The sequence below is a fragment of the Carcharhinus amblyrhynchos genome, chromosome 7, assembly GCF_965287045.1.
Source record: "Carcharhinus amblyrhynchos chromosome 7, sCarAmb.v2.hapA, whole genome shotgun sequence".
Classification (NCBI taxonomy): Eukaryota; Metazoa; Chordata; class Chondrichthyes; order Carcharhiniformes; family Carcharhinidae; genus Carcharhinus; species Carcharhinus amblyrhynchos.
The window spans coordinates 91271369-91297277 of NC_137330.1; the positions used below are offsets into that span (position 1 = coordinate 91271369).

General features: G+C 43.8%; 2 protein-coding genes across 2 annotated transcripts in view; both read right to left on the reverse strand.

Moving 5' to 3' along the window:
- The window catches only part of cfap206 (cilia and flagella associated protein 206), a 36526-nt gene extending 34639 nt beyond the window's left edge, over positions 1-1887 (reverse strand). Inside the window, exons 1-2 of the mRNA XM_080192787.1 lie at positions 1803-1887; positions 1599-1713 (exon numbers count right to left, since the gene is read on the reverse strand). Of these exons, the coding sequence (XP_080048913.1) occupies positions 1599-1706 (108 nt within the window). The 5' untranslated portion in view covers positions 1707-1713; positions 1803-1887. The remainder of the gene's footprint in view (positions 1-1598; positions 1714-1802) is intronic.
- Positions 1888-5615: 3728 nt separating this feature from the next.
- Positions 5616-25909, reverse strand: part of LOC145345608 (uncharacterized) — a 99453-nt gene continuing 79159 nt past the window's right edge. Inside the window, exons 17-23 of the mRNA XM_080193440.1 lie at positions 25773-25895; positions 24472-24600; positions 21726-21921; positions 15964-16088; positions 14197-14384; positions 11056-11189; positions 5616-7937 (exon numbers count right to left, since the gene is read on the reverse strand). Of these exons, the coding sequence (XP_080049566.1) occupies positions 7705-7937; positions 11056-11189; positions 14197-14384; positions 15964-16088; positions 21726-21921; positions 24472-24600; positions 25773-25895 (1128 nt within the window). The 3' untranslated portion in view covers positions 5616-7704. The remainder of the gene's footprint in view (positions 7938-11055; positions 11190-14196; positions 14385-15963; positions 16089-21725; positions 21922-24471; positions 24601-25772; positions 25896-25909) is intronic.

Genomic DNA, 25909 nt, shown 5'->3' on the forward strand with positions numbered 1-25909 from the left:
TTCGCCACGTAAGTAATAGTCCTTCCTACCATTCTTCCTACCAAAGTGGACCACCTCACACTTGCCAACATTAAATTCCATTTGCCATTTCCTGGCCCATTCGCCCAGCCTATCTAGATCCTTCTGCAGACTCTCCACACCCTCCGCACAATTTGCCTTTCCCCCAATCTTGGTGTCATCAGCAAATTTCGACACCCTACACTCGGTTCCCTCCTCCAGATCATCTATATAAATGGTAAATAGCTGAGGCCCCAGCACCGACCCCTTGGCAAGGCATTGCCAGCTGTGCCCCTTTTCTGGCTGTGGTAGAGGGCAGGAGGGCTGTGTGATCTTAGCAGATGTTTTATCTGCTCTTTAATGCTTGTTCTCAATCAACAGAGCGTTGGTGAGAGTGGGCACTCCATGCACAGAGGCTGTTAGCCTCCTTTTACGTAAGAACATAAGAAATAGGAGCAGGAGTAGGCCATCTAGCCCTTCAAGCCTGCCCCGCCATTCAGTGAGATCATGGCCGATCTGTCGTGTCTCAGTTCCACATTCCCACCCTCTCCCCATAACCCTTAATCCCCTCGCTTATCAAAAACCCATCAACCCACGTCTTAAAAATATTTAGCGAGGCAGCCTCCACCACCTCAACGGGCAGAGAATTCCAGAGATTCACCACCCTTTGAGTGAAGAAGTTCCTCCTCAACTCCGTTCTAAACCGCCCCCCCTTTATCTTGAGGCTGTGCCCCCTAGTCCTACTGTCCTTTCTGAGTGGGAAGAGTCTCTCCACCTCTATCCTATCCATCCCATTCATCATCTTATTCGTCTCAATGAAATCTCCCCTCATTCTTCTAAACTCTAACGAGTACAAGCCTAGTTTATTCAGCCTCTCCTCATAGCTCAACCCCCTCAACTCCAGAATCAGCCTAGTAAACCTCCTCTGCACTCCCTCCAAGGCCAAAATATCCTTGCGTAAGTGCGGCGACCAAAACTGCACACAGTACTCCAGCTGCGGCCTCACCAATGCCCTATACAGCCGCAGCAAGACCTCCCTACTTTTATATTCAATCCCCCTCGCTATGAAGGCCAGCATCCCATTTGCCTTCCTGACCACCTGCTGCACCTGCAGGCTGGGTTTTTGCGACTCATGCACAAGGACCCCGAGGTCTCTCACAACACCAGGTTAAAGTCTAACAGGTTTATTTGGTAAAATACTTTTCCCTCGGTGGTCACACTGAGGCAGATTGTGAGCTTTGATGGGAATGGGAACACCCACTCCCATTGCAATGCCAAGCCATCAGTTCTTGCACTAGGTATGCAAACAGAAGGATTATATTCTCTTTGGATAAGTAAGTTTTATTTATTTTTATCCCAAACAATCTTGCATTATGAGCCAGCTGCTGACACAAAGCCGTGTTGGGAGCTCCAGAGCTCAGTTTTTAAAAATTGAACTAATCCTAAAAAGCAATACGCAGACAGCCTGGAGTGCTGCTGACTGCCTTCACTTTCATTGCTATTGTCGCAAACAATATACAAACCTTGTTACAATGAAGGCTATATCAAAATAAGTCCAAAAAAACACATCCGAATGAATCAACCGATCTCACTGCACTCACCATGAATGCTACAAGTGTCTCAGAGATGGAGTGTCCCCTATCAGCGCACTCCTGGGCTATTTCCCGAATGATGTTCTTTATCACACATTCAGCCTGGCTATAAGCCATCCTGCAGCTTTCAAACAAAACACAAGAGAAGTTTGAGGTAATGGAGGACACACATTAACTGTTGATACCAGTCTGCTTAATCAAACTTCTCACTACCTGCTTTATAACCAGACCCTGCCTAATGAACTCCCTGAATTCACAGTGTTCCCAACTCTCGGCCCCCGGTCACTCCTGCTGTTGTTTAATGCAACTATTCCGTTACCATGGGGACATACACCGACTGACCATCCTGATTGGACCGCGTCAATTCTCCCGACGTTCTTAATGCAGAACGTCACCGCAACTCACCAATGAGGGATGCCATTTAAATATGGTGCCTTCTCCTTCCCCCCAGTCTCTTCCCCTTACCCCTCTCCCTTCCTACATCCTTATCTCTTCCCCTATCTCTATCCTTATCCCCTTTCCCTTGCTGTGGAACGAATGGTGCACTAAGGGATTAACACCTTTTGGCTAAGATCAAGTGTCAGATCAAGCCCAAGATAAGGTGCAAACGCCTGATTTTGGCAGCTTGGATTGTGTTTGTGCCTCCTATGGGGAACTTGAATTGGATTCCATTTGAATTTGGTCTTTGGAGCAAACAAGGCATGGATTTGGGTCCACCAGGTCCATTCTAAGCATTGGCTTTGTAACTTTTAACTTTTTAAAAATTAACACAGTTAAAAAGATCTCCAGTGAGTGTCAATGGCAAAGTGTGCACAATGGTTAGCTGACTGGCAGTTTTTAAAAAAAGGCAACTGGCCTACAGTGCTTTGAACTGTCTGCCTGCAACTTTTCAGAATTAGTTAATTCAAAAAAAATGATAGCCTGGAGCTCAGAACATAGCTCTGTGCCAAGAGCTGTCTTAATGAAGAGTGTGGAAAACCTAGCTTGCGGCTTCAAGAGCTGCAGGTGGGGCAGTCACCAAGACACCTTTTGGTTGCTGACATAATGTAGACGTTACACATGCTGGTTATGCCCCCTTCTGGCTGTGGAAGAGGGTTATGTGATCTTAACAGATGTTTTTTCTGCTCTTTAATGCTTGTTCTAAATCAATGGAGCGTTTGTGAGAGTGCTCAACGGGCACTCGATCTGCTGGCACAAAGCTCTGTTAAGAGCTCCAAGGTTAAGATTTTTAATGAACTAATCCTGAAAAACAGCAGGCAGCCAGCCTAGCAACTGGAATAAAGCCTGATAATAGTGTGCAGTGAGGCCGAGGTGGATGTAGAACCTGGGCAACAGGTCCACATTATAGTGATGCACACTCTTGAAGGTAGGAACATAGGAAAGGAAGAAGTGCATTTAGCCCCTCAAACCTCGCCTGACATTCACAGCTTAATAACATAATTCCCTCTCCCCAAGAACCTGTTGGATTCTGCAAACCCAAATGATCTGTCCTCACAAAAATCCATCAAAGCAAGCAGGAAAGATAGAATTTTGTAAATCTTCAAAATCAGTCATTTTTACCGGGGTTGTGGTGATGGGGTGGGGGTGCGGAGGAGGTGAGATGCTTGAACTCACCATGCCAGCAGTGATCTTCAAGTTTCCCAAAACTAGAAGGGACAATCCAGCCATGAAAGCTCCTTAGGGTGGCACAGTGGTTAGCACTGTTGTTTCACAGCACCAGGGACCCGGATTCAATTCTTGGCTTGGGTCACTATCTGTGTGGAGTTTACATGTTCTCCCTGTGTCTGCATGGATTTTCTCCGGGTGCTCTGGTTTCATCCTATAGTCTGAAAGAATGCTGGTTAGGTGCATTGACCCAAACAGGTGCCAGATTGTGGCGCCTAGGGGAATTTCACAGCAACTTCTTTGCAGTGTTATTGTAAGTCTGACTTGCGACTAATAAATAAACTTTTACTTTATATCAGGAAGGATTCAATACCTTACTCCCAGCCCAATTCCACTCAATACCCAGGTCCTCTGCAGCCTTGCAGCGGCACAGGGCATATGGACGTTGCACTTATCTCCTTAACTCCCCTCGGGATTCAATATGGCAGGTCCAGGGTGTCAATGCCTGGGGAGAATTCCATCATTGGGACTGCTGAGGGGGATGGCTTGAAGGATGGGCTTGAGGGTGGGGGAGTCAGCCATCCTCATTCCTGCATGGTGTTGGTGGGGTGACCTGTTAGTTTAGTGGTGGGGGGGGGGGGGGAATGCCCCCCCCCCTCTCCTCTTTCCTGAGGGGTTGGTAGTGCTCTGCTTGTCAGCAGGGGGTCACCATTCCCATGGTGGGGTGAGGAGGAGGGGATAGGGGCTCTCTGAACACTGAGATCAGATCATCCTTTAGAAAGGAGTCATGGTGGTACAGTGGTTGGCACTGCTGCCTCATGGTACCAGGGACCCAGGTTTGATTCTGGCCCTGACTGACTGTGTAGCGTTTGCACATTCTCCCTGTGTCTGCATGGGTTTCTTCTGGTTTCCTCCCACAGTCCAAAGATGTGTGGGTTAGTTGAATTGGCCATGCTAAATTGCCCCTGCATGTCCAGAGATGTGCAGGTTAGGTGGATTGACCAAGATCAATGTGCTGAGCTACGGGATAGGGTGGGGTGATAGGCCAGGATATAGTGCTCTTTCGGAGAGTTGGTGCTGACTCAATGAGATGAATGACCTTCCTCTGCACCATAGGGATTCTATGATTCAAACAGAACTTGTGCTCCCACATCAAAGAGCACCAAGTTTTATCAACAACTTGGTGGAATGGCCATTTCCCCCTCCATTTCCCCCCGCCAGATCTTGCAACTGGAATAGGTCAGAGAAATGAGCTTTGAGATTTGCAGACAGTTGTCTGCAATTTAAAAATTTGATCGAGTTTAGCTCTATCTCTGGGATTTTCTTTCCGCATTTCTTCGACCTAATACTCATTCACCTTTTGCTTCTTTATCATCTATTCATTTTGCTGGAGCTGTTTTACCTGAAGGAACAAACTGGGATCTGGGAGGATGTAGTTGAACATAAGGAAGGGGATGGTTTTACACAGCATGGAGCACACATATCAGTGATTTTGGCATGAAATGACTTATCACAAGTCCAAGTAAAAAAGAGGCTCCTGTGCAACAGCAACTTTTTTGTTCCTGATCTATCCCTGAATTTTATATCTGTGGAAAATAAAGTCTCAAGGAAAATATATAAATATTTTTCAAGTTAAATGGGGATATTGCACAAGGAGTCCACACAGGTCTCACAAAAAGTGATGTTTAACTTTAAAAATACATTTATTTTGAACAAAAGATAAAATGGTACATTGTATAATACTTCAGCCTTAACATTTCGAAATGTTATACAGTCTAATATTTCACAATTTTGAGGGGGGCAAAATTAAAAGGCCCCACTCATCATGTTTTGCTTGTCATTAATACATTTTTTGTGCAAATAATCTAACATAATGAAATATATTACCTCAAGGAAAAAAGCCATCAGCAATACTGTGATTTATGAAATTACGATAAACACCCTTTTCCATTTCTGTTTAGCTCTACAAATGATGGTTGTTTTCCTGTAGATCACATCCATGTGTGTATTTATATTAGGTTCCAGCAGATTTCCAGTGACTTTGTTTATAGCAAAGAATGTACTGTTTTACCATGACAAGATTAATTAGAAAAATTGTCTTTTTTGTTCCTGAACAAATAAAACCTTTCTGCACTTATTTCCTTCTGTCGAGTTCTTATGTAGTTTCCACATTTTTACTTGCAAATAGTTTAAGTTTATTTGTTAGCCTACTTTTGAGCCTTACATTAATACTGCAATGAAGTTACTGTGAAAATCTAAGTTTTTCTTTCTTTGTCTACTGCCTTTCTCTCCTTTTCCCATATATCACTCAACGGGCGGGATTTTCCAGCCTCGCTTGGGCAAGACTGGAAATTTCCACCCAAGGTTAACAGAAATTTCCATTGTCGGACCCTCTCCCGCTCTGATTCCGTGGCGGGCAAGGTGATAGCGTTCCAGCTTACACATGTTCCTTTGATGATTTACTCAATTTCAACATCTCATTGAATTTCTTCAGTCACAAATATCTACCTGAAAGAGATAGGGATTGAATGGTAAAGGCAGCTTGAAATAAAATAGTTGAAGAATCTCTGTTCATTTTGTGGCAGTTCCTTGTTCCTGATTCCCAGGGGGGAGAAAAGGGAGTCATTCAAATGGTTGGATTTGCCCGAGTTCCTTGTTCATAGTTAGTACTGATCGCATTTCCTATCAGCCAAACGTTTGAGCAGGATAGTAATTGGAAAAGTGTGCAGGCTTTGCCCTCTATGTTGTGTGTCAGATTTGGTGTGATCAACGTCATGCATCAAACTGTTAAATTTTAAAATATAAGCATTTGAACCTGATTGGCAGATAACTGGTTCTCATTGATTGCATTTCCCTCAAGTTACCTTGTGCTTTGAAGATAACAGGCTAGAGTTTGAGAAGATGGACATTTGTTCCAAATGTTCCTGAAATTCAGAGGTTCCACTTCAAGCAGGTCTCTTGGCAAATTTGATTCACATTTACCAGGATTTAATGGCAATATTGATGTAAAGACAAAAAAAAAATTGAAATGCTGAAACAAGAATTGTAATAATGAGTTGTCCCCAAAGATGATCAAAGCAGCATTTACATTGCAGTTTCTAATTCTTTCTAAAGGGAACTTGAATGTCACCCCATCAATGGCACATAAAAATACATTCCTAAAATCTGTCCAAGACATGATTCTTTCAGAAGCAGCTATTAGGTGAAAGTGACACTGTAACAAGTGTATTACAGTACAAAGTTTCAGGGCATTTTATCCTGGATAAAATATTCCGTGAAGCAACTCTTCCAGAAAAGGCCCTGTGATAGTATTATCCCTGATCTTAAACATCAAGAAAACATCCACATTTTACTTTAATTGATTTTTTTTTACAAAACGTATTCAGAAAAGACTGGCCTTTAAAATAGAACCACTCTTTTGCACAGAGCCAGAATCATGGCACTCTACTTCAGTGCTCCTAAACTAGTCAGTGATTTAGTGATACATAAATAGGTTTAAAAAAAATGGTTAAATTATTTGTGATATTATTCAGAAGCTGGGGCAAACTTTTATTGGAAAGGAGATTCTGTTTGGATTTATGTAAACAAAAACTCTTGTGCGAAGCTTCGTGTCATAAACATTTCTTTCAATATAGATGCAGATCGCTCCAAAGTATACATTTTCTTTTTAGATGCACATTATTTCTACCAAATTATTCAAATTATTTGGTCCAGTCAATATCAAGTCTCTTTTTTGCTCTTTCAAAAGGGCAGATGGGAAGAAAATAAAACATTCCAACAGTTTTCATTTTGAGTGGTATCCAAGCTAATCTACTTCATTTTCCTCTGTTTTCCACCCTTTCCCCAACATGGAATCATAGAATCCCTACAGCAGCCAATTCAGCGCATTGAGTCTGCACCGACCACAATCCCACCCAGGCCTAATCCTCGTCACCCCACATATTTACCCCACTAATCCCTCTAACCTACCCAACCCGGGACACTAAGGGGCAATTTAACATGGCCAATCAACCTAACCCACACATCTTTGGAGTATAGATGATGATGTAGATGATGCCAATAGCTCCAACTCAGCATTGTCCACCCCCAAGAGTAGAAAATTAAAGTATGAACCCTGGGATCAAAATTTGTAGCTGCATCCTCCCACTCGCTAGCACTTGAGGTTAGTGCTCTGGTAGGATGCAGCAAGGAAAAATGCTTTTGTAGTCCATGACGCACAGCAGGGGTGGGAACAGAACGTACAGAATCAAACTTTGAAACATTAAGCCTCCAGCATTCAAACATCAAGGCCTGTGCCTTCCCAGCTACAGACAGACAGAACTAGGTAAGAAATTATGAGTCTGGTCAGCACTCCAGCTCAGTAAAAACACAGTTGAAAAAAAAAGTCACCTACTGTAAAGAAATATAGACCTTATTTTGGAATATTGCTGTCAGATAACACTGGTTAAATCGTTATTGCATTATGATCAATAAAAGAAATCCGTAAAATACTTTGTACAGGATTTCTAATTTAAAAGCACTTCCTATGAACAATCTTTGGACCAAACTCATAATATTCTTCTTGGCTGATCCAGGCACACTCAATGGCAGATGAATTTGCCAGCGCGGCTCCTCCACTCCATACTGTGAAGTCCCGATTTGCTGGGCTGGTGATGCATACATATTTTGACAGGTCCAGAGGCAACATGGAGGAGATTTCTTTTTGTACTCTCAGTGACAATCCAGTCAACATTGTGTTTCCACCTTTAAGAAAGTAAACAGGTTTGAAAAGGGTTTTTTTATGGCAACAGCACCTTAATTTTTAGTTTAGTAATAGTTCCTTTTCCTTAACTAATTTTCTCCTTCCACGATTCGATTGCCAGACACTCACTGCGATCTTGACTGAGATCTGACTACCTGGGCAAAGAATCTGGAATCTTCCTGGGCTACTTGGATCAGTAACTCATTTGAAAATTGTCATTTCTCAGAACAATGGGAAAATGTTGAAAACTACTTTTAAATGGCCAGGTTCAACAAAATGCTACAGTGACCGAACCTGAATAGCTGAGCATTCAACGAAGTAAGAAGTCTGACAACACCAGGTAGTTTACTCGATAGTAAATTGGTTGGACTTAAGAACATAAGAACATAAGAAATAGGAGCAGGAGTAGGCCATCTGGCCCTTCGAGCCTGCCCCGCCATTCAATAAGATCATGGCTGATCTGTCGTGGCTCAGTTCCACTTTCCCGCCCTCTCCCCATAACCCTTAATCCCCTCTCTTATCAAAAACCCATCAACCCGCTTCTTAAAAATATTTAGCGAGGCAGCCTCCACCACTTCAACGGGCAGAGAATTCCAGAGATTCACCACCCTTTGAGTGAAGAAGTTCCTCCTCAACTCCGTTCTGAACTGCCCCCCCTTTATCTTGAGGCTGTGCCCCCTAGTCCTACTGTCTTTTTTGAGCGGGAAGAGTCTTTCCACCTCTATCCTATCCATCCCATTCATCATCTTATACGACTTAAACCTGGTGTTGTCACGCTTCTTACTGTGTTTACCCCAGTCCAACGCCGGCATCTCCACATCATTCAACAAAGGTCATAGGTCTTTCACAGAATGCGATGGTGAAAAGTTAGAGGCAATGGCCTATGGTATTATCACTGGGCTATTAATCCAGACACTCAGCTATTGTTCTGGAGAACTTGGGTTCAAATCCCACCTCTGCAAACGGTTAAACTGAATAAAAAACTTTTGGAATTAAGAATCTACTGATGACCATGAAACCATTATTTGTCAGAAAAACCCATCAGGTTCACGAACGTGTTGTTCTTACCTGATTTATTATTGTCACATGTATTAGTATACAGTGAAAAGTATTGTTTCTTGTGTGCTATACAAACAAAGCATACCATTCATAGAGAAGGAAATGAGAGAGTGCAGAATGTAGTGTTGCAGTCATAGCCAGGGTGTAGAGAAAGATCAGCTTAATGCAAGGTAAGTCCATTCAAAAGTCAGACAGCAGCAGGGAAGAAGCTGTTCTTGAATCGGTTGGTACGTGACCTCAGACTTTTGTATCTTCTTAATGAAGGAAGAAGGTGGAAGAGAGAATGTCCGGGGTGCATGGGGTCCTAAATTATGCTGGCTGCTTTGCTGAGGCAGCGGGTAGTGTGGATAGAGTCAATGGATAGGAGGCTGGTTTGGGTGATAGATTGGGCTACATTCATGACCTTTTGTAGTTTCTTGTGGTCTTGGGCAGAGCAGAAATTATACCAAGCTGTGATACAACCAGAAAGAATGCTTTCTATGGTGCATCTGTAAAAGTTGGTGAGAGTCATAGCTGATATGCCAAATTTCCTTAGTCTTCTGAGAAAATAGAGGCGCTGGTGGGCTTCCTTAACAAAAGTGTCAGCTTGGAGGGACCAGGACAGGTTGTTGGTGATTTGGACACCTACAAGGTTGAAGCTCTTGACCCTTTCTACAGGTCTAATTGGTCTGGCCCACATGTGTTTCCAGACCCACAGCAATGTGGTTGACTCTCAACGACCATCTGAACAAGGGCACCTAGAAATGGGCAATAAATGCTGTAAGAAGTCTCACAACACCAGGTTAAAATCCAACAGGTTTATTTGGTAGCAAAAGCCACTAACTTTTGGAGCATTTGCTGGTCCTTCGTCAGGTGAGTGGGAGTTCTGTTCACAAACAAGACATATAAAGACACAAACTCAATTTATAAAATAATGGTTGGAATGCGAGTCCTTACAGGTAACCAAGTCTCATAGATACAGACATGTGAGTGGAGAGAGCGTTTAGCACAGGTTAAAGGGATGTGTATTGTCTCCAGGCAGGACAGTTAGTGAGATTTTGCAAGCCCAGGCAAGTCTTGGGGGTTACAGATAGTGTGACATGAACCCAAGATCCTGGTTGAGCCATCCTCATGTGTGTGGAACTTGGCTGTCAGTCTCTGCTGAGCGACTCTGTGCTGTCATGTACACTCTATACACTCTGTCACGTACACAACAACAGTGTCGCTGAGCAGAGACTGATAGCCAAGTTCTGCACACATGAGGATGGCCTTAACCGCGATTTTGGGTTCATGTCACACTATCTGTAACCATCACAACTTGCCTGAGCTTGCAAAATCTCACTAACTGTCCTGTCTGGAGACAATACATGTCTCTTCAACCTGTGCTTAACACTTCGTATGTCCATATTAAAAGTAGGGAGGTCTTGCTGCAGCTGTATAGGGCATTGGTGAGGCCGCAGCTGGAGTACTGTGTGCAGTTTTGGGTGCCGCACCTGCGCAAGGATATTTTGGCCCTGGAGGGAGTGCAGAGGAGGTTTACTAGGCTGATACCGGAGTTGAGGGGATTGAGCTATGAGAAGCTGAATAAACTAGGCTTGTACTCGTTAGAGTTTAGAAGAATGAGGGGAGATCTCATTGAGACGTATAAGATGATGAATGGGATGGATAGGATAGAGGTGGAAAGACTCTTCCCGCTCAGAAAGGACAGTAGGACTAGGGGGCACAGCCTCAAGATAAAGGGGAGGCAGTTTAGAACGGAGTTGAGGAGGAACTTCTTCACTCAAAGGGTGGTGAATCTCTGGAATTCTCTGCCCGTTGAAGTGGTGGAGGCTGCCTCGCTAAATATTTTTAAGAAGCAGGTTGATGGGTTCTTGATAAGAGAGGGGATTAAGGGTTATGGGGAGAGGGCGGGAAAGTGGAACTGAGCCACAACAGATCAGCCATGATCTTATTGAATGGCGGGGCAGGCTCGAAGGGCTAGATGGCCTACTCCTGCTCCTATTTCTTATGTTCTTATGTTCTTATATTACGTTCGGCAGTTCAATTTCTGACTTATTTTAAACAGGTGATCAGCCAACATACCAGACAGAATAATGTTTGCAGCAAAGATTTGTCTCAGGTCTACATCACAGAGAATAATGGCGCGGAGAAGACTTTCATGAATTCCATAATGGTCTCTTCCAATCACCTCTGGTCTAAATAAGATCTCTGGAACTCTGGACAAGAGGAGAAACATCACAATTGGCTTTTACGTTCATAGTATCATTACCATGCAATTAACATCTCAGATTATAGAACACAATTCTCACCACGTCAGCCATGGCTCAGTATTCTGCAATTTGATCTGCAAGGCGGAAGCCATTCCACAAACTTGAACACAAGCTGACACTTCAGTACATTATCGAGGAAGTGCTGCACTTTTGGGAGGCCTTGACTTCTGGATGAAATGTCAAACCAAAGTCTTGGGCTGTATTTAACGCAGTCCCGTTGAGGCAAGAATCCTGGGTGCCAGGCCCGCTTAATCGTGTGAGAGGCCCCACCGCAGCTTCCCTCAGAGCCTCCCCAGCCATCTTCAGTTTGAATTTTATTTATTATTGTCACAAGTAGGCTTACATTAACACTGCAGTGAAGTTATTGTGAAAGTCCCCTAGTCACCACACTCTGGCACCTGTTCAGGTACACTGAGGGACAACGGCTAATGCATTTAACCAGCATGTCCTTCGCGGACGACACCAGAGAACCCGGAGAAAATCCACGCAGACACAGGAAAAAGGTACAGACTCTGCACAGACAGTGGCCCAAGCTGGGAATCGAACCCAGGTTCACGGCATTGTGAGGCAGCAGTGCTAACCACTGTGCTACCGTGCATCTTGTTACAGTCACTGTCAGTTCCGTGTGGGAGACACAATAGAATCAAGTTAATTGGCCAATTTCAAGTATTAATAAAAGGAAACTTTTATTGCATGTGGCTTTCTTCAGGCTGAGGTGATGCCAAGAGTTCTTCTCTGTGATTGAGATCCTGGGTGCTGGGCCCGCTGAGAGCTGCCAGCCCATCAGAAGCTCCTTATGCCATGATGTGGAGATGCTGGCGTTGGATGGGGTAAGCACAGTGAGAAGTCTAACCTGGTGTTGTGAGACTTCTTAGTCTCCTTATGCCACCAGTGGAAGTGATGGCTGCTGGTGACATGACACAACACTCACGTGAGGCCTCCCAGATTGCAGAGAGACCCAAGGCCAAAGCTGAGTGAAGTGGGCTGGCATTGTGGGAGAGGGGGTTCGAAGGCAAAATGAAATGGGGGGGGGGGGGGGCGGTGCGGGGTGGTGGTAGTGGCCGGGGGGCGGTGTAGTAGCTCTCAGGGGCCAGCTGCCTGCTCCCTGCTCCCTCAGTTGGGCATTACTGCAAAATGCCTGATTGCAATGTGGAATCCCTCACCCTCAAGGGCGTGGGAGATCCCTGAGGCTTCCATTTCAGCCCCGAGCCATCAGTAAATTACGGTGGGCTCAGGGACAATGAATGTCATTCACGAGCCTAACTACAAGCTGCCGGAGGTGGCTGGGAATCCCAGATCAGTCCCTATCGCTTTCCAACTTAATCGGGGGAGGTTTTTCCACCACCAGGAGCCTGACACATGGGCTTCTACTGTGATTAAGTGGACTTAGTTACCATGGTCCCCATAGCCCAGTCTGTCTGCTACAACTGGTGGAGCCTTCACATGCAATGTTTTAAGAAAATACATGCATCATTAAAAAAAATTAAACCTGTAAAGATTAGAATGCACAACATAACATAGAGCCACAGGATCATTCCTGCTACCTCATTACACGTCACTAGATATCGAAAAGGACATTATGTTTTGAGTAGGGCAGAGACAGCTTCAAAGCTGCTTTGATCCTAGCAGAATAGCTAAAGCTTTGAGACTTTAAGGTAGACATAAAACTACGATCGTCAGCTAGTTGGTCAAAGCACTCATTAATATTGCATGCAAGCAAAATTACACAAAACTGTCGATTTCATCTTCAATGGAAACGTCACTCATCTTCTCTTCACTAACATTTTTCAAAGGATTTAATGGAAAATAGAGACATCTTGACTTTGATCTAAAATGCAACATTCAGTTTGCTGCACACTAATATGCATTATTGCGTAAGGATGTTTGAAAGTGGGAAGGCAGAAACAGGTAATTATTAATCTGTATTGTATGATTAGTCACAGCGCTTGCTTTGCAGGTGTGAATAAGGGCTGACACACACATTTTGGGCCAGAATTTATGGCCTTGCTCATCCCAAAACTGGAAATTCCCGCCTAAGTTCAGCGGACCTTTCCACTGTCCGCCCCTCACCCACTCCGATTCCTGTGGCGGGCAGGACAGTAAAATCCCAGTCTTAATGCAAATTCAGAAACCACCCTGAAATGGGAGACATAAATAACAAATTTATTTTCCTCCCTGACACAAACATCCAACAGGAACGCTGGCTCTCAAAAGAAGAGAAAGATTGCATGAGATCAAAGGCTTACAAAAGTGCCAGAAGAAGTGATAAGTTCAGGGATTGTGAGCAACTAAGAATCCAGGAAGGGAGGAGCAAAAGATTGAGAAAGAAAGAGGAAAGGAAATATGATTGCAAGCTAGTGAGAAATACAAAGGCAAACTGCAAAAGCTTCCTTTAGTATGTGAAAAGGCAAAGATTAGCAAGGACAAATGTGGGTCCACTACAGGTGGAGAGAGGAGAATTTATAATCGACAATAGGGGAATGCTGGGTGTAACGATGCAAGCTGCAGACTTCAGCAGGATCACAAAGGGTAATTATTAACAAGGAACAATTCTACAGAAGCCATCCCCCCATACTCTACTCCCAGTCCCAACAGGTCCTCTACCTGTGACACTAATAAATAAACTTGAAGCATTTTCTTGCAATGGGGAGACTCCCTTTATTTCTTCCCCTTTCAAGGACCCATTTGCTCCATTGATGCCACCTCTAGACTGCTTGAAGGTTTATAAACACAGATAATTCTCCCAACTTCTTTCCCCATATTTCTTAATCCTATGGATGAGATGCCAATATATCACATTGGGGAACTACAGCTGTGAACTCGCTGGCTACACCAGCACGAGATGGGTGCTTTTTTCGGAAATATGACATTCAGAGATCTGAGACGCATAGGATTCAAATAATCTCTGATCCGTTTTCCTAACAGAAGCATATTCGCATTCTCGTTACGTTACCTGAACCTCTCGTTGCCTATTGTAATTATTTGTCCATCTGGCAATGTGTAGTTCAGCTCTTCACCATTTTCCAAGCTGCCCAGTTCTGCTTCGTAGTCTTCAGCGACATAACAGTACTTCTCTTTGATATCTCGAACAATCTCCCGCTCTGCGGAAGTGTTAAATGAATAACCCCTTTCTTTCAACAGCTGTAAAACCAGAAAGGTGTTTAAAATTAACTCTTATTGACTGAGTAGAAAACCAAACTATGAGGAAATTGCTCCCCTTTCAATAAAGCTTTGCTAAATGCAAGACAATCTCAAGGTTTAATTATCATTCACTCTCGCAGTGGAGAAGTAATGGTATGAGTATATTCTTGACATAAAACCAAAATAAGGTACAACCTGTTAAGGGGTGGGGGAGGAGGTGGTGGGGGGATGTTAGTTCCAAAGAATTTACACTGAGGCAAGCCACAGGAACAATAGGGGCTTATTGACGAACTGTTCTTTTCACACTCCAGCCCCCAACTGCCTGAAGGGGCAGATTTCCAGGCAGGTCACCCCTTGCCTGGGTCACCTGATCCGTCCTCTTAAAGGGGCTACACCCCACATACAAAACAGTCATTGTTCAATACAACATTGCTGCCTCCGGTGCTGCAAAAGCCTACCTCAAGAAAGGTTATTGCTAGATTACTCCTTAGGCCGCAGTGGAGTAATATACATAAATGTATATTATGTACATAAATGGCATTGCCACCTTAAGCTTTTTGGGTCTTAGCACTCAGGCCACCCACTGGATTTTCACACAATACTTTGACACACACATACTGCCAGATTTCCAGGGAGAGGAACTGATTTTCCACTTTTTAAAAAATTGTTCATGGGATGTGGGCACAGGTGGCAAGGCCAGCATTTACTGCCCACCCTAATTACCCTCAAGCAGATGGAGATGAACCGCCATCGCAACTTGCAAACAACTTGATTCAATTAGTGCAATGGTTGCATTTCAAACACTGTGAACTGGTTGTAAAGTATTTTGGGGCTCTCCTGAGGATTGATAAGACAATAGATATGTTGAATGATCTTTTCTTTTGGTCTTCTCATTACAAAGGGATAAGTCGATTGTCACATGCAAATCATGGAATCATAGAGTCCTGCAGAGCAGAAGGAGGCCATTTGGCCCATCAAGTCTGAACTGATCACAATGCCACCCAGGCCCCATCCCTACAACCCCATGGATTTACCATAGCTGGTTCCCCTGACACCAAAGGGCAATTTAACATGGCCAATCCACCTAAACCGCACATCTTTGGATGTGGGAGAAAACAGGATCACCTGGAGGAAACTGACTATAAAACAAAACTGGATTAGGCCAAAGGTCCTAAATAAAGTCATGATGGTGAATTATGGGAAGGAACACTGATACAGGAGTAGGCCATCAAGCCTGTTCAATCATTCAATTATATCATGGCTGATTTGCATCTTAATACCATCTACCTGTCTTTGTTCTGTAATTCTTAATACCTTTGCCTAAACAAATGTATTTGTGTCAAGGTGAATAGATGCTGTAGCAAACATTTTGAAATATTTGTTCTCGAAATGTGGGTGATATCAACTAAGCTACATCCTGAGTTGCTCTAAAGTACAGTAAAAAGTCTGACAACATCCACATCATTGCTCTAAAGTGGCAGTGGACTTTCTCCTTGAATAGTTCCAGTCCTTACAGTTTGTGATACTTCCAACAAACCTGCGGATGTATTATCCATTTTAAAATAAACATTTTACGCACCATTTTGAGATAGTCTGTGAGATCTCGACCAGCCAAATTTAAGCGTTGTATAGCATGAGGGATGCTGTACCCTTCATAGACTGGCACAGTGTGCGTGACTCCATCCCCAGAGTCCAAGATTATACCTGTCATTTCAAAAGAAGAGGTAATTTAGGAGTGCTCAATATTTAGTTATTTGGGATACAGAAAATGTAGGAAATAGAACCATAGAATTCCTACAGTGCAGAAGGAAGCCATTCAGCCCATCAAATCTGCACCAACTCTCCAAAAGAACATTTTACACAGGTCCATCCCTTGAACACTATCCCGTAACCGCACACATTTACCATAGCTAATTGACCTAACCTATATATCTTTGGACACTAAAGGGCAATTTAACATGGCCAATCCACCTAACCTGCACATCTTTGGACTGTGGGCGGAAACTGGAGCACCCGGAGGAAACCCATGCACATGTGGAGAGAACGTCCAAATTCCACAAAGATGGGCACCCAAGGCCGGAATCAAAGCCTGGCCCTGGCACTGTGAGACAACAGCGTTAACCACTGTGCCACAAATTGATTAGTATCAATTCCTGAAATAGAACAAAAGAAAGTTACTTAAGATGTTTGGTGCATTTTTATACATGAGAGGCAATCTATAATTGCAAGTTGTCAAGCTCTTTAACAAACATAATCAAAATCATAGAAAACCAAGGGTATTTTTTATTTATTCACAGGGATGTGGATGTTGCTGGCTGGGTCAGCATTTATCGTCCATCCCGAATTGGCCTTGAACTGAGTGGCTTCCTCAGCCATTTTGCTTGTATTTTGCTAGTTTATCTTTTAAGAACTGATACAATTTATTACTAATGGTACTAAGTTAGTTTATTGTCATAAGGTTTTTGCAGTAGTAGCCATAACAGTTACTGGGAGTAGTCAGGTTTATTAATTAGTTGAAAATGCAGTTAACACAATTATGTAAATAGCTGGAGTATAGAAAAATCCTTACATAACTCTTTAGTAACTAATGTATAGGTACAAGAGGAGCTGATTACTGAGTAAGTCTGGTCTCCAATTTATAGCAAGCAGTTGGAAGGTGGTCTGAAGGTATGGGAGGGCAACTAGACAAACACATGTTCAGGAAGTGTCACTAGCTGCAGAAACTTGAGCTCAGGGTTTTGGTACTTAAGTGGGGTTGGAGTCACTGTGGTGCATCTATGACTTTGAAGGTTATGAGCATGCCGGCAGAGAGGGAATGGGTGACTTCCAGAGAATTTAGGCAGGCCAGGCAGGTTGGGGACACCAAGGGTGGCTCAGCTGACTGGTGGAAATTGAGAAGAGTGCACGAGGAATAATGGTAGGGGATTTGATAGTTAAGGGAATAGATGGGCGTTTCTGTAGTCACAGATGTGACTCCAGGATGGTACATTGCCTCCCTGGTGCTGGGGTCGAGGATGTCACAGGGCAGCTGAAGGACGTTCTTAAGGGGAAGGGTGAAGAGCCAGAGGTCATGGTTCACAACAATATCAAAGACATAGGTAGAAGGAAGGATGAGATGCTGAAAGCTGCTTTTGGGGAACTTAGTTCAAAGTTTATTTATTAGTGTCACAAATAGACTTACATTAACACTGCAATGAAGCTACTGTGAAAATCCCATAGTCGCCACACTCCGACGCCTGTTTGGGTACATGGAGGGAGAATTTAACATGGCCAATGCACCTAACCAGCACACCTTTTGGACTGTGGGAAGAAACCAGAGCACCTGGAGAAAACCCACGCAGACTCGGGGAGAACATGCAAACTCCGCACAGTGACCCAGGCTGGGAGTTGAATCCGGTCCCTGGTGCTGTGAAGCAGCAGTGCTAACCACTGTGCCACCCTGTGTAAGGCATTAAAAAGCAGAACCTCAGAGGTAGGAACTTCCAGATGCCATGCACTAGTGAGCATAGACATAGGAGGTTAGAGTTGATGAACGTGTGACAGGCGAGATGGTGTAAGAAGGAAGGATTCAAATTCTTGGGACATTGGGACCAGTTCTGGGAGAGGTGGAACCTGTAGAAGCCAGATGGTTTGCATCTCAATGGGGCAACATCAATAACTTTGCTGGGAGGTTTGCAAGTGCTGTTGGGGAGGGGTTAAACTAATTTAGCAGGCGGTGGGGTAGGAACCTCTCAGTAGACTCAGATGGAGCAAAATCAAAAATGGTAATGCAAGATAGAAAATCAATGAGTGAGTCTGGAAGATAAAGGAAACAAAAGATAGAAAATAGAAAAGTTCCCAAAGGTATACAGTTCAATGCAAGGAGTGTGGCAAATAAAGCAGATGAGCTGAAGGCACGGATAGAAACATGACACCATGATATCATAGTGATTACAGAAACATGGTTTACAGAGGGACGAGAATGGTGACTCAGCATTCCTGGTTAGAGGTTTTCAGACATCCATATAAAGAATCATAGAATCCTTGTAGTGCAGGAGGAGGTCATTCACCTTATAAAGACTGCACCAACAATACTGACAACATCCCACCCAGGCCGTACCCCTGTAACCCACGTATTTACCCTATTAATCCCCGACACTAAGGGGCAATTTATCATGGCCAATCTACCTACCCTGCGCACCTTTGCAGCGTGGGAGGAAACCAAAGTAGACACGAGGAGAACGTGCACACAGACAGTCACCTGAGGCCAGAATCAAACCTGGGTCCCTGACACTGTGAAGAAGTAGCGCTAACCCCTGTACCACTGTGCCGCCCAGAAAGACACAAGAGAGACAGTGTGGGATAAAAAGGTAGCAATTTTGCTTAGAGAACAATTACAACTGTGGGAGGGATGATTAGATTGGAAGGATCATTAATTGAGGCCATATGGATTGAGCTTAGGAACATCAAAATGGAAAGTAATTCTGCTGGGAGTGTCCTGTAGATCCCCAATCAGTGGGAAGGAGATAGAAGAGCATATATGTAGGAGAGAATTTTGGTGCTAGTGATCATAAATCAGTTAGTTTTAACATAATTATGGAAAAGGACGAATATAAAACAGATGTTAAAGGCCAATTTCACTAAACTGAGGAATGATTTAGTGGAAGTGGGCTTGAAAGTGGATTACTTAAAGGTAAATCGGAGTTAGAATAATGGGAGACATTCAAAGGGGAGATTCAAGGGGGTCAGAGTAAACATGTTCCCACAAAGAAAAAGGGTGGACAGCCAACCGGGAGCTCCCTGGATGTCAAGGAGCTTACAGGGTAAGATCAGGCACAAAAGAAAAGATTATGTCAAACACCAAAAAGTCAATACTATTGAAAACCAAGAGGAGTATAGAAAGACAAGGAGTGAAACCAAAAAGGAAATTAGGAAAGCAAAGAGGGGACATGAAATAAAATTGGTAAACAAATCAAAAAAACCCAAAGCTGTGTTTTATCAACATATTAACAGTAAGACAATAACTAAGGAACGTGCAGGACCCATAAACGACCAAAAAATAAGCTACGCGTAGCGGCAGAGGATGTGGTATGGTAGTGAATACTTCGCATCTATCTTCACAAAAGGGGGAAACAATGCAGAGATTAAGGAGGAGCAATGTGAAACATTGGATGTGATAAACATAGGGAGAGAGGAAGTATTAAGCCAATTAACATCCTTGAAAGTAGACAAATCACCTGGACTTGATGAAATGTATGGCAAGGTGTTATGGAAAGCCAAGGAAGAAATAATGGATGGCCTGACCATCATTTTTCAACGCTCACTGGAAACTGACGGGGTGCCAGAAGATTGAAGGTTTGCCAACGTTGCTTAGAAAGGAAGAGAGGGATAGACCAAATAATTATTGGCCAGCAGTCTGATCTTGGTAGTGGGCAAATTATGGGAATGGATGTATTACCCTGGTGACAGGATAAACTGGCATTGATTAAGGCATGGACAGTCAGCGTGGATTTGTTAAGGGAAGGTCTGACTTGAATTTTTTGAGGGAGTAACAGGGAGGATTGATGAATGCAGTTGGTGTGATCCACATGGATTTTAGCAAAGTTTTGATAAGGTCCCACATGGCAGAGTGGCGAACAAAATAAAAGACTATGGGATCTAGGAGAGTGTAGCAAACTGGATACAAAATTGGTTCAGTGGCAAGGAACATAGGATAATTGTTGATGGGTGTTTTTGTGACTGGAAGGCTGTTTTCAGGGAGGTTCCACAGGGCTCAATACTGAGTCCCCTGCTATTTGTGATATAAATGATTTGGATGTAAACAAAGGGGCGTGATCATGAAGTTTGCGGATGACATAAAAAATGGCTGAGTGGTTGATAGCAATGAGGATAGCTGTAGCCTGCAGAAAGATATCAATGGACTGGCCAGGAAGGCAGAAAAGTGGCAAATAGAATTCAACCCAGAGAAATGTGAGGTGATGTGTTTGGGAAGATCAAACAAGGCAAAGATTCCACATTAAATAGGAAGATGCTGAGAGATGTAGAGGAAGTGAGGGACCATGGGAAAGTTCAGAGATCCCTGAAGGTAGCAGGACGAGTTGATAAGTGGTTAAAAATGAATATGAAATCCTTTACCATGGGCAGTTCTGATCACACATTACAGAAAGGATGTAATTGCATTGAAGAGGAGGTTTATGGGAATATTGCCATTCCCATAATGGCAGCTATGAGCAAAGACTGGATAGGCTGGGGTTGTTCTCCTCGCAACAGAAGAGGCTGAGGGAAGATTAGTTTCAGATGTACAAAGCTGTGAGGAGCATGGATAGAGTGGATGGGAAAGGCCTATTTACCTTAGCAGAGAGGTCAGAGATGAGGGGTCACAAATAGAAAATGCTTGGTAGAAAGATTAGAGGGGAGATAAGGAGAACCTTCTTCACCTAGGGGATTGTAGGGACCTGGAACTCGGTGCCTGAAAAGCGCTGTAGTATCGGAACATGCACCTTAAGTGTCCTAACTTGCAGGGCTGGATATGGGACTGGGATGGGTGGCTCGCTTTTCAGATGGCATAGACATTATGGACCAAGTGGTCTCTTTCTATGCCATAAACTTTCTATGATTCTAATTTATTCAGTTCATAGAAGTCTCCCATTAAAATATTTTTTCTGTTCTCACATGTCCTTCCTGACTCTTCCAACATTCTGGAGGGCGTAGTGATATAGTTACTGGATTAGTAATCCTGAGACCCAGGGTAATGCTCTGGGGACCTGGGTTCAAATCCTGCCACAGCAGATAGTGAAAGTTAAATTGAATTCAATAAAAATATGGAAGTAAAAGTTTAATGATGACCATGTAGAAGACATCTGGTTCACTTCTGTCTGTTAGGGAAGGTCTAGCATAACTCCAGGTCCAGGTTGACTTTCACGTGCCCTGTGAAATGGCCCAGTCAGTTCAAGAGAAATTAGGGATGGGTAATAGATGCCAGTGATGCCCACATCCCATGAATTAAAAAAAAACACAGCAAACTGCCTTCCTCACTATGCTGCCATCAATACTTGCAGTATATAGCATAGCACCACAGTTAGCTGATGAGGACATTAGAGTCAGAATTCTTCAGCTGTCCACACCAGTGGGATTCTCCAGTCGCGTTGGCACTCCTGCCCGTGGGTTTTCTACCAGCGTGGGATGACATCAATAGGAATTTCCACTAACAGTGGCGGGACCAGAGAATCCCACCACTAGCAAACTATGTACCACCTCCCACTGGTGGGAAACACGCGGCTGGGAGGCAGGAGAATCTCGCCCTAGGTGTTCCAGCACTAACATCACTCTTCTTGAATGTGTGCATTGCAAAAACCAACATACCTGTTGTTCTCCCCGAAGAATAAAGTGCTAAAACAGCTTGCATTGCCACATAAGAAAAAGGCACATTGAAGACTTCAAACATGATCTCAACCATTCGCTCTCGGTTCTGATGTGGGTTCATGGCTGCCTCCGTCAGGAGGATTGGGTGCTCTTGTGGGTCAATGTGGAGCTGGTGATAAAATGTATGATGCCAGATCTGAAATAGATATACTCAGCATTAATCCTTTATCCTTTTCATTAAACCATATTTAGTGGAATACACTATAGTTGTCAAAAGGGCTCCAAGTCAACACTCCCAGCTCCAAAATCAGAATGTCTTGACATCAATCCCTGCTATGAATCTGGAAGCTTACACTTGGCTGATAATTTATTGCAGTACTGAGAGATGTTGCAGTACTGAGAGATGAGAGATGTTAGCGTGGATAGAGGATTGGCTGTCAAATAGGAGGCAGAGAGTGGGGGTCAATGGGTGCTATTCGGATTGGTGGTTGGTGACTAGTGGAGTGCCCCAGGGGTCGGTGCTGGGGCCTCAGCTATTTACCATTTACATAGATGATCTGGAGGAGGGAACCGAGTGTATGGTGTCGAAATTTGCTGATGACACCAAGATTGGTGGAACGGCAAATTGTGCGGAGGATGTGGAGAGTCTGCAGAAGGATCTAGATAGGCTGGGCGAATGGGCCAGGAAATGGCAAATGGAATTTAATGTTGGCAAATGTGAGGTTGTCCACTTTGGTAGGAATAATGGTAGGAAGGACTATTACTTACGTGGCGAAAAACTGCAGCATGCGATGGTGCAGAGGGACCTCGGGGTCCTTGTGCATGAGTCGCAAAAGCCCAGCCTGCAGGTGCAGCAGGTGGTCAGGAAGGCGAATGGGATGCTGGCCTTCATAGCGAGGGGGATTGAATATAAAAGTAGGGAGGTCTTGCTGCGGCTGTATAGGGCATTGGTGAGGCTGCAGCTGGAGTACTGTGTGCAGTTTTGGGTGCCATACTTACGCAAGGATATTTTGGCCTTGGAGGGAGTGCAGAGGAGGTTTACTAGGCTGATTCCGGAGTTGAGGGGGTTGAGCTATGAGGAGAGGCTGAATAAACTAGGCTTGTACTCGTTAGAGTTTAGAAGAATGAGGGGAGATCTCATTGAGACGTATAAGATGTTGAATGGGATGGATAGGATAGAGGTGGAGAGGCTCTTCCTGCTCAGAAAGGACAGTAGGACTAGAGGGCACAGCCTCAGGATAAAAGGGGGGCGGTTTAGAACGGAGTGGAGGAGGAACTTCTTCACTCAAAGGGTGGTGAATCTCTGGAATTCTCTGCCCGTTGAAGTGGTGGAGGCTGCCTTGCTCAATATTTTTAAGACACGGGTTGATAGGTTTTTGATAGGCAAGGGGATTAAGGGTTATGGGGAGAGGGCGGGAAGGTGGAACTGAGCCACGACAGATCAGCCATGATCTTACTGAATGGTGAGGCAGGCTCGAAGGGCTAGATGGCCTACTCCTGCTCCTATTTCTTATGTTCTTATGTTGTCTTTTGGTTGAGGTACTAAGTTAAAGCCTGGTTCAACATATAAATGATTCTTGGCATTATTCAGAGAAGAGTGAGGGAATACCCCTGCCACATGACCAACATTTAGCTCTCAACCAAAACCCGGTCCTTTCTGGTCAAGTTGGTCTCTTGATATTTATGGGAACTTACTTTGTTGTGGAAGCTAGATGCTGCATTAGGTTAAATAACAGAAACTTTCAATACCTATGTGGCACTTTGGGCTGTGTGGATGTTGTAAATAGGTACAATGTCTCAAATATGGCTGTCCGAAAACCAGGCATTTTTTTTTAAGGTGCCATCGCCTGACTTTCCCTCCTCACCGACACCTTTGGTTGAACTGTATGACTGGAAAATTCAACACAGCTGCTCCCAGCCCATTGAAGGTTAGAGGGAAACTGTTTACATGAACAATCACAGCTTCAGCCATTCCTCCGGCAATGTAACACTGACTCTGAAGCAGCTCCAGACAATCTCCTGGCTTATCCTGCTGTATTAGGCAGGATTTTCCTGCCGCATTAAGGCAGCGTTGGGTCTGTAAAATGCGGCAAGCTGTTCAAATGTCCATTGACTTCAGTGGGATCATAAAATCTCCTTTTTTCAAAGCTGCCCTTGACAATCCTCACTTGAAAAGTTTATCTAACATTCTACAGGCCCAACCCACCCAATCCAAAAATCAGCAAGATCTGAAATCCAGCATGGACTCAGTCCCAATGTTGCTAGTTTTGAAACTTGTATCTGTGACGTATATTGGCAAAACCACATTTATTGTTCATTCCTTGTTACCCCAAGAAGGTACTGAACAAAGAACAAAGAGAAATACAGCACAGGAACTGGCCCTTCGGCCCTCTAAGTCCATGCTGATGGGCCTTTTCCTTGAACTCCTGAAGCCTTTGTGGTGATGATGCTCCCTAGGTGGAGGTAGGTAGGTAGGAAATTGCAAAATATTGACCCAGCAACAATGAAGAATTGGCAAATGGTTCAAAGGTAGCAATCAGAACATGGGAGGCCAAGCTGGTCTCACCCAGCTCACTAACCTGATCACTTATAATGTCCAACTGCTGTCCTAGCCAAGATCAGCTAACCAAACATTGGAGAACCAAACCTGGAGGTCAATACGATGAAGGATCCTAATCCATTAATCTTTGGAGAAATAGCTAGTAAACATAGCTTTCAAATTGATGTCCATTTCTATCAAACATACCTTTTCTATTTCATCCCAGTTGGTCACAATTCCATGTTCCAGTGGGTAGTGCAAGGAAAGAACTCCTCGCATGTGCTGAGCATCATGGCCAATGTAAACATCCGGCTGATATCTCCCACTGCAAATACTCTGGAGATAAAATGAATAGGATTATAAAACAGATCTGCTTTGGCATTAGAGACAGGCTGTTATGCTCAGGGATCATTTTCCCGTTCACACTGCTGGGATTATCCATCCATTTGTAAAATTGTGGGCAGCATGGATTTCAAAAATTTTATTGACACAATTTTATTAATGCCCCTCTCTGAATAGAGTTCCTCAGCATAATGCACGAGGGGCACACAGGTAGATAACGATAAGAAAATAAAAGATCAAAAAATATACAAAACAACAATGTGGTTCACTCTTAAATGCTCTCTGAAATGGCCTAGCAAGCCACTCAGTTGTATTCAATGGAATGAAACCAGATGGACCATCTGGTATTGACCTAGGCATCGGAAACAACAACGGCAAACACAGCTCTGTCCATCCTGCAAAGTCTTCCTTACTCACATCTGAGTCAAAATTTTTGACTCTAGTGTCAAAATTTGGAGAGCTGTCTCACAGGCTAATCAAGCAACAGCCTGACACAGTATACTCATGGAATCATAACTTACAGATAATGCCCCAGACATCACCATTCCTGGCCTATTTCACCGCAGGACTGACCCAGCAGAGATAGCAGCAGCACAGTGGCATACAGTTGGGAGGGTGTTGCTCTGGGAGTCCACAACATCAACTCTGGACTCCATGAAGTCTCACGGTACCAGGTCAAGAAAACCTCCTGCTGACTACCAATTCTGTCTGCACTCAGCTGATGAATCAGGAGTCCTCCATGTTGAACACCACTTGGAGGAAGAACTGAGTGTGGCAAGGACACAGAACTCCTCTGGGTGGGGAACTTTAATGTCCATCACCAGGAACGGCTTGATAGTAACATCACACACCAAGCTGGCCAGATCTGAAAGGAGATAGCAACTAGACTGGGTGTGTGGCAGTGAGGGAACCAACAAGAGGGACCATGACATTCTATATTGTTAATTGGTAACCTAATTATGTTTTATGACTAATTATGATTTATAAAACAAAGGAGCAGGTTGACAGTAACTTCCTTCACCATAACAGTTAGTTTCCCTAAAGGTTAATATTAAATATGCTGCAAAAATCTGACGCTGAAGAAAAGATTTTCTATCATAAAATCTGCTTAAGATTTATGGTTAATCTGGGTACTTCCCAGTAAGCTGAGAGTCAGCAATACATACCTCATATTTGGGTCGCCCAATTACTGTTGGAAATATGGTGGTTGGTAGGTCCTGATTTGCAAAGCCAGCTTTCATCAGTCCTGAGCCTGTGTCTAATACAATTGGTATGTTATAATCACAAACCTGCCAGTGACAAA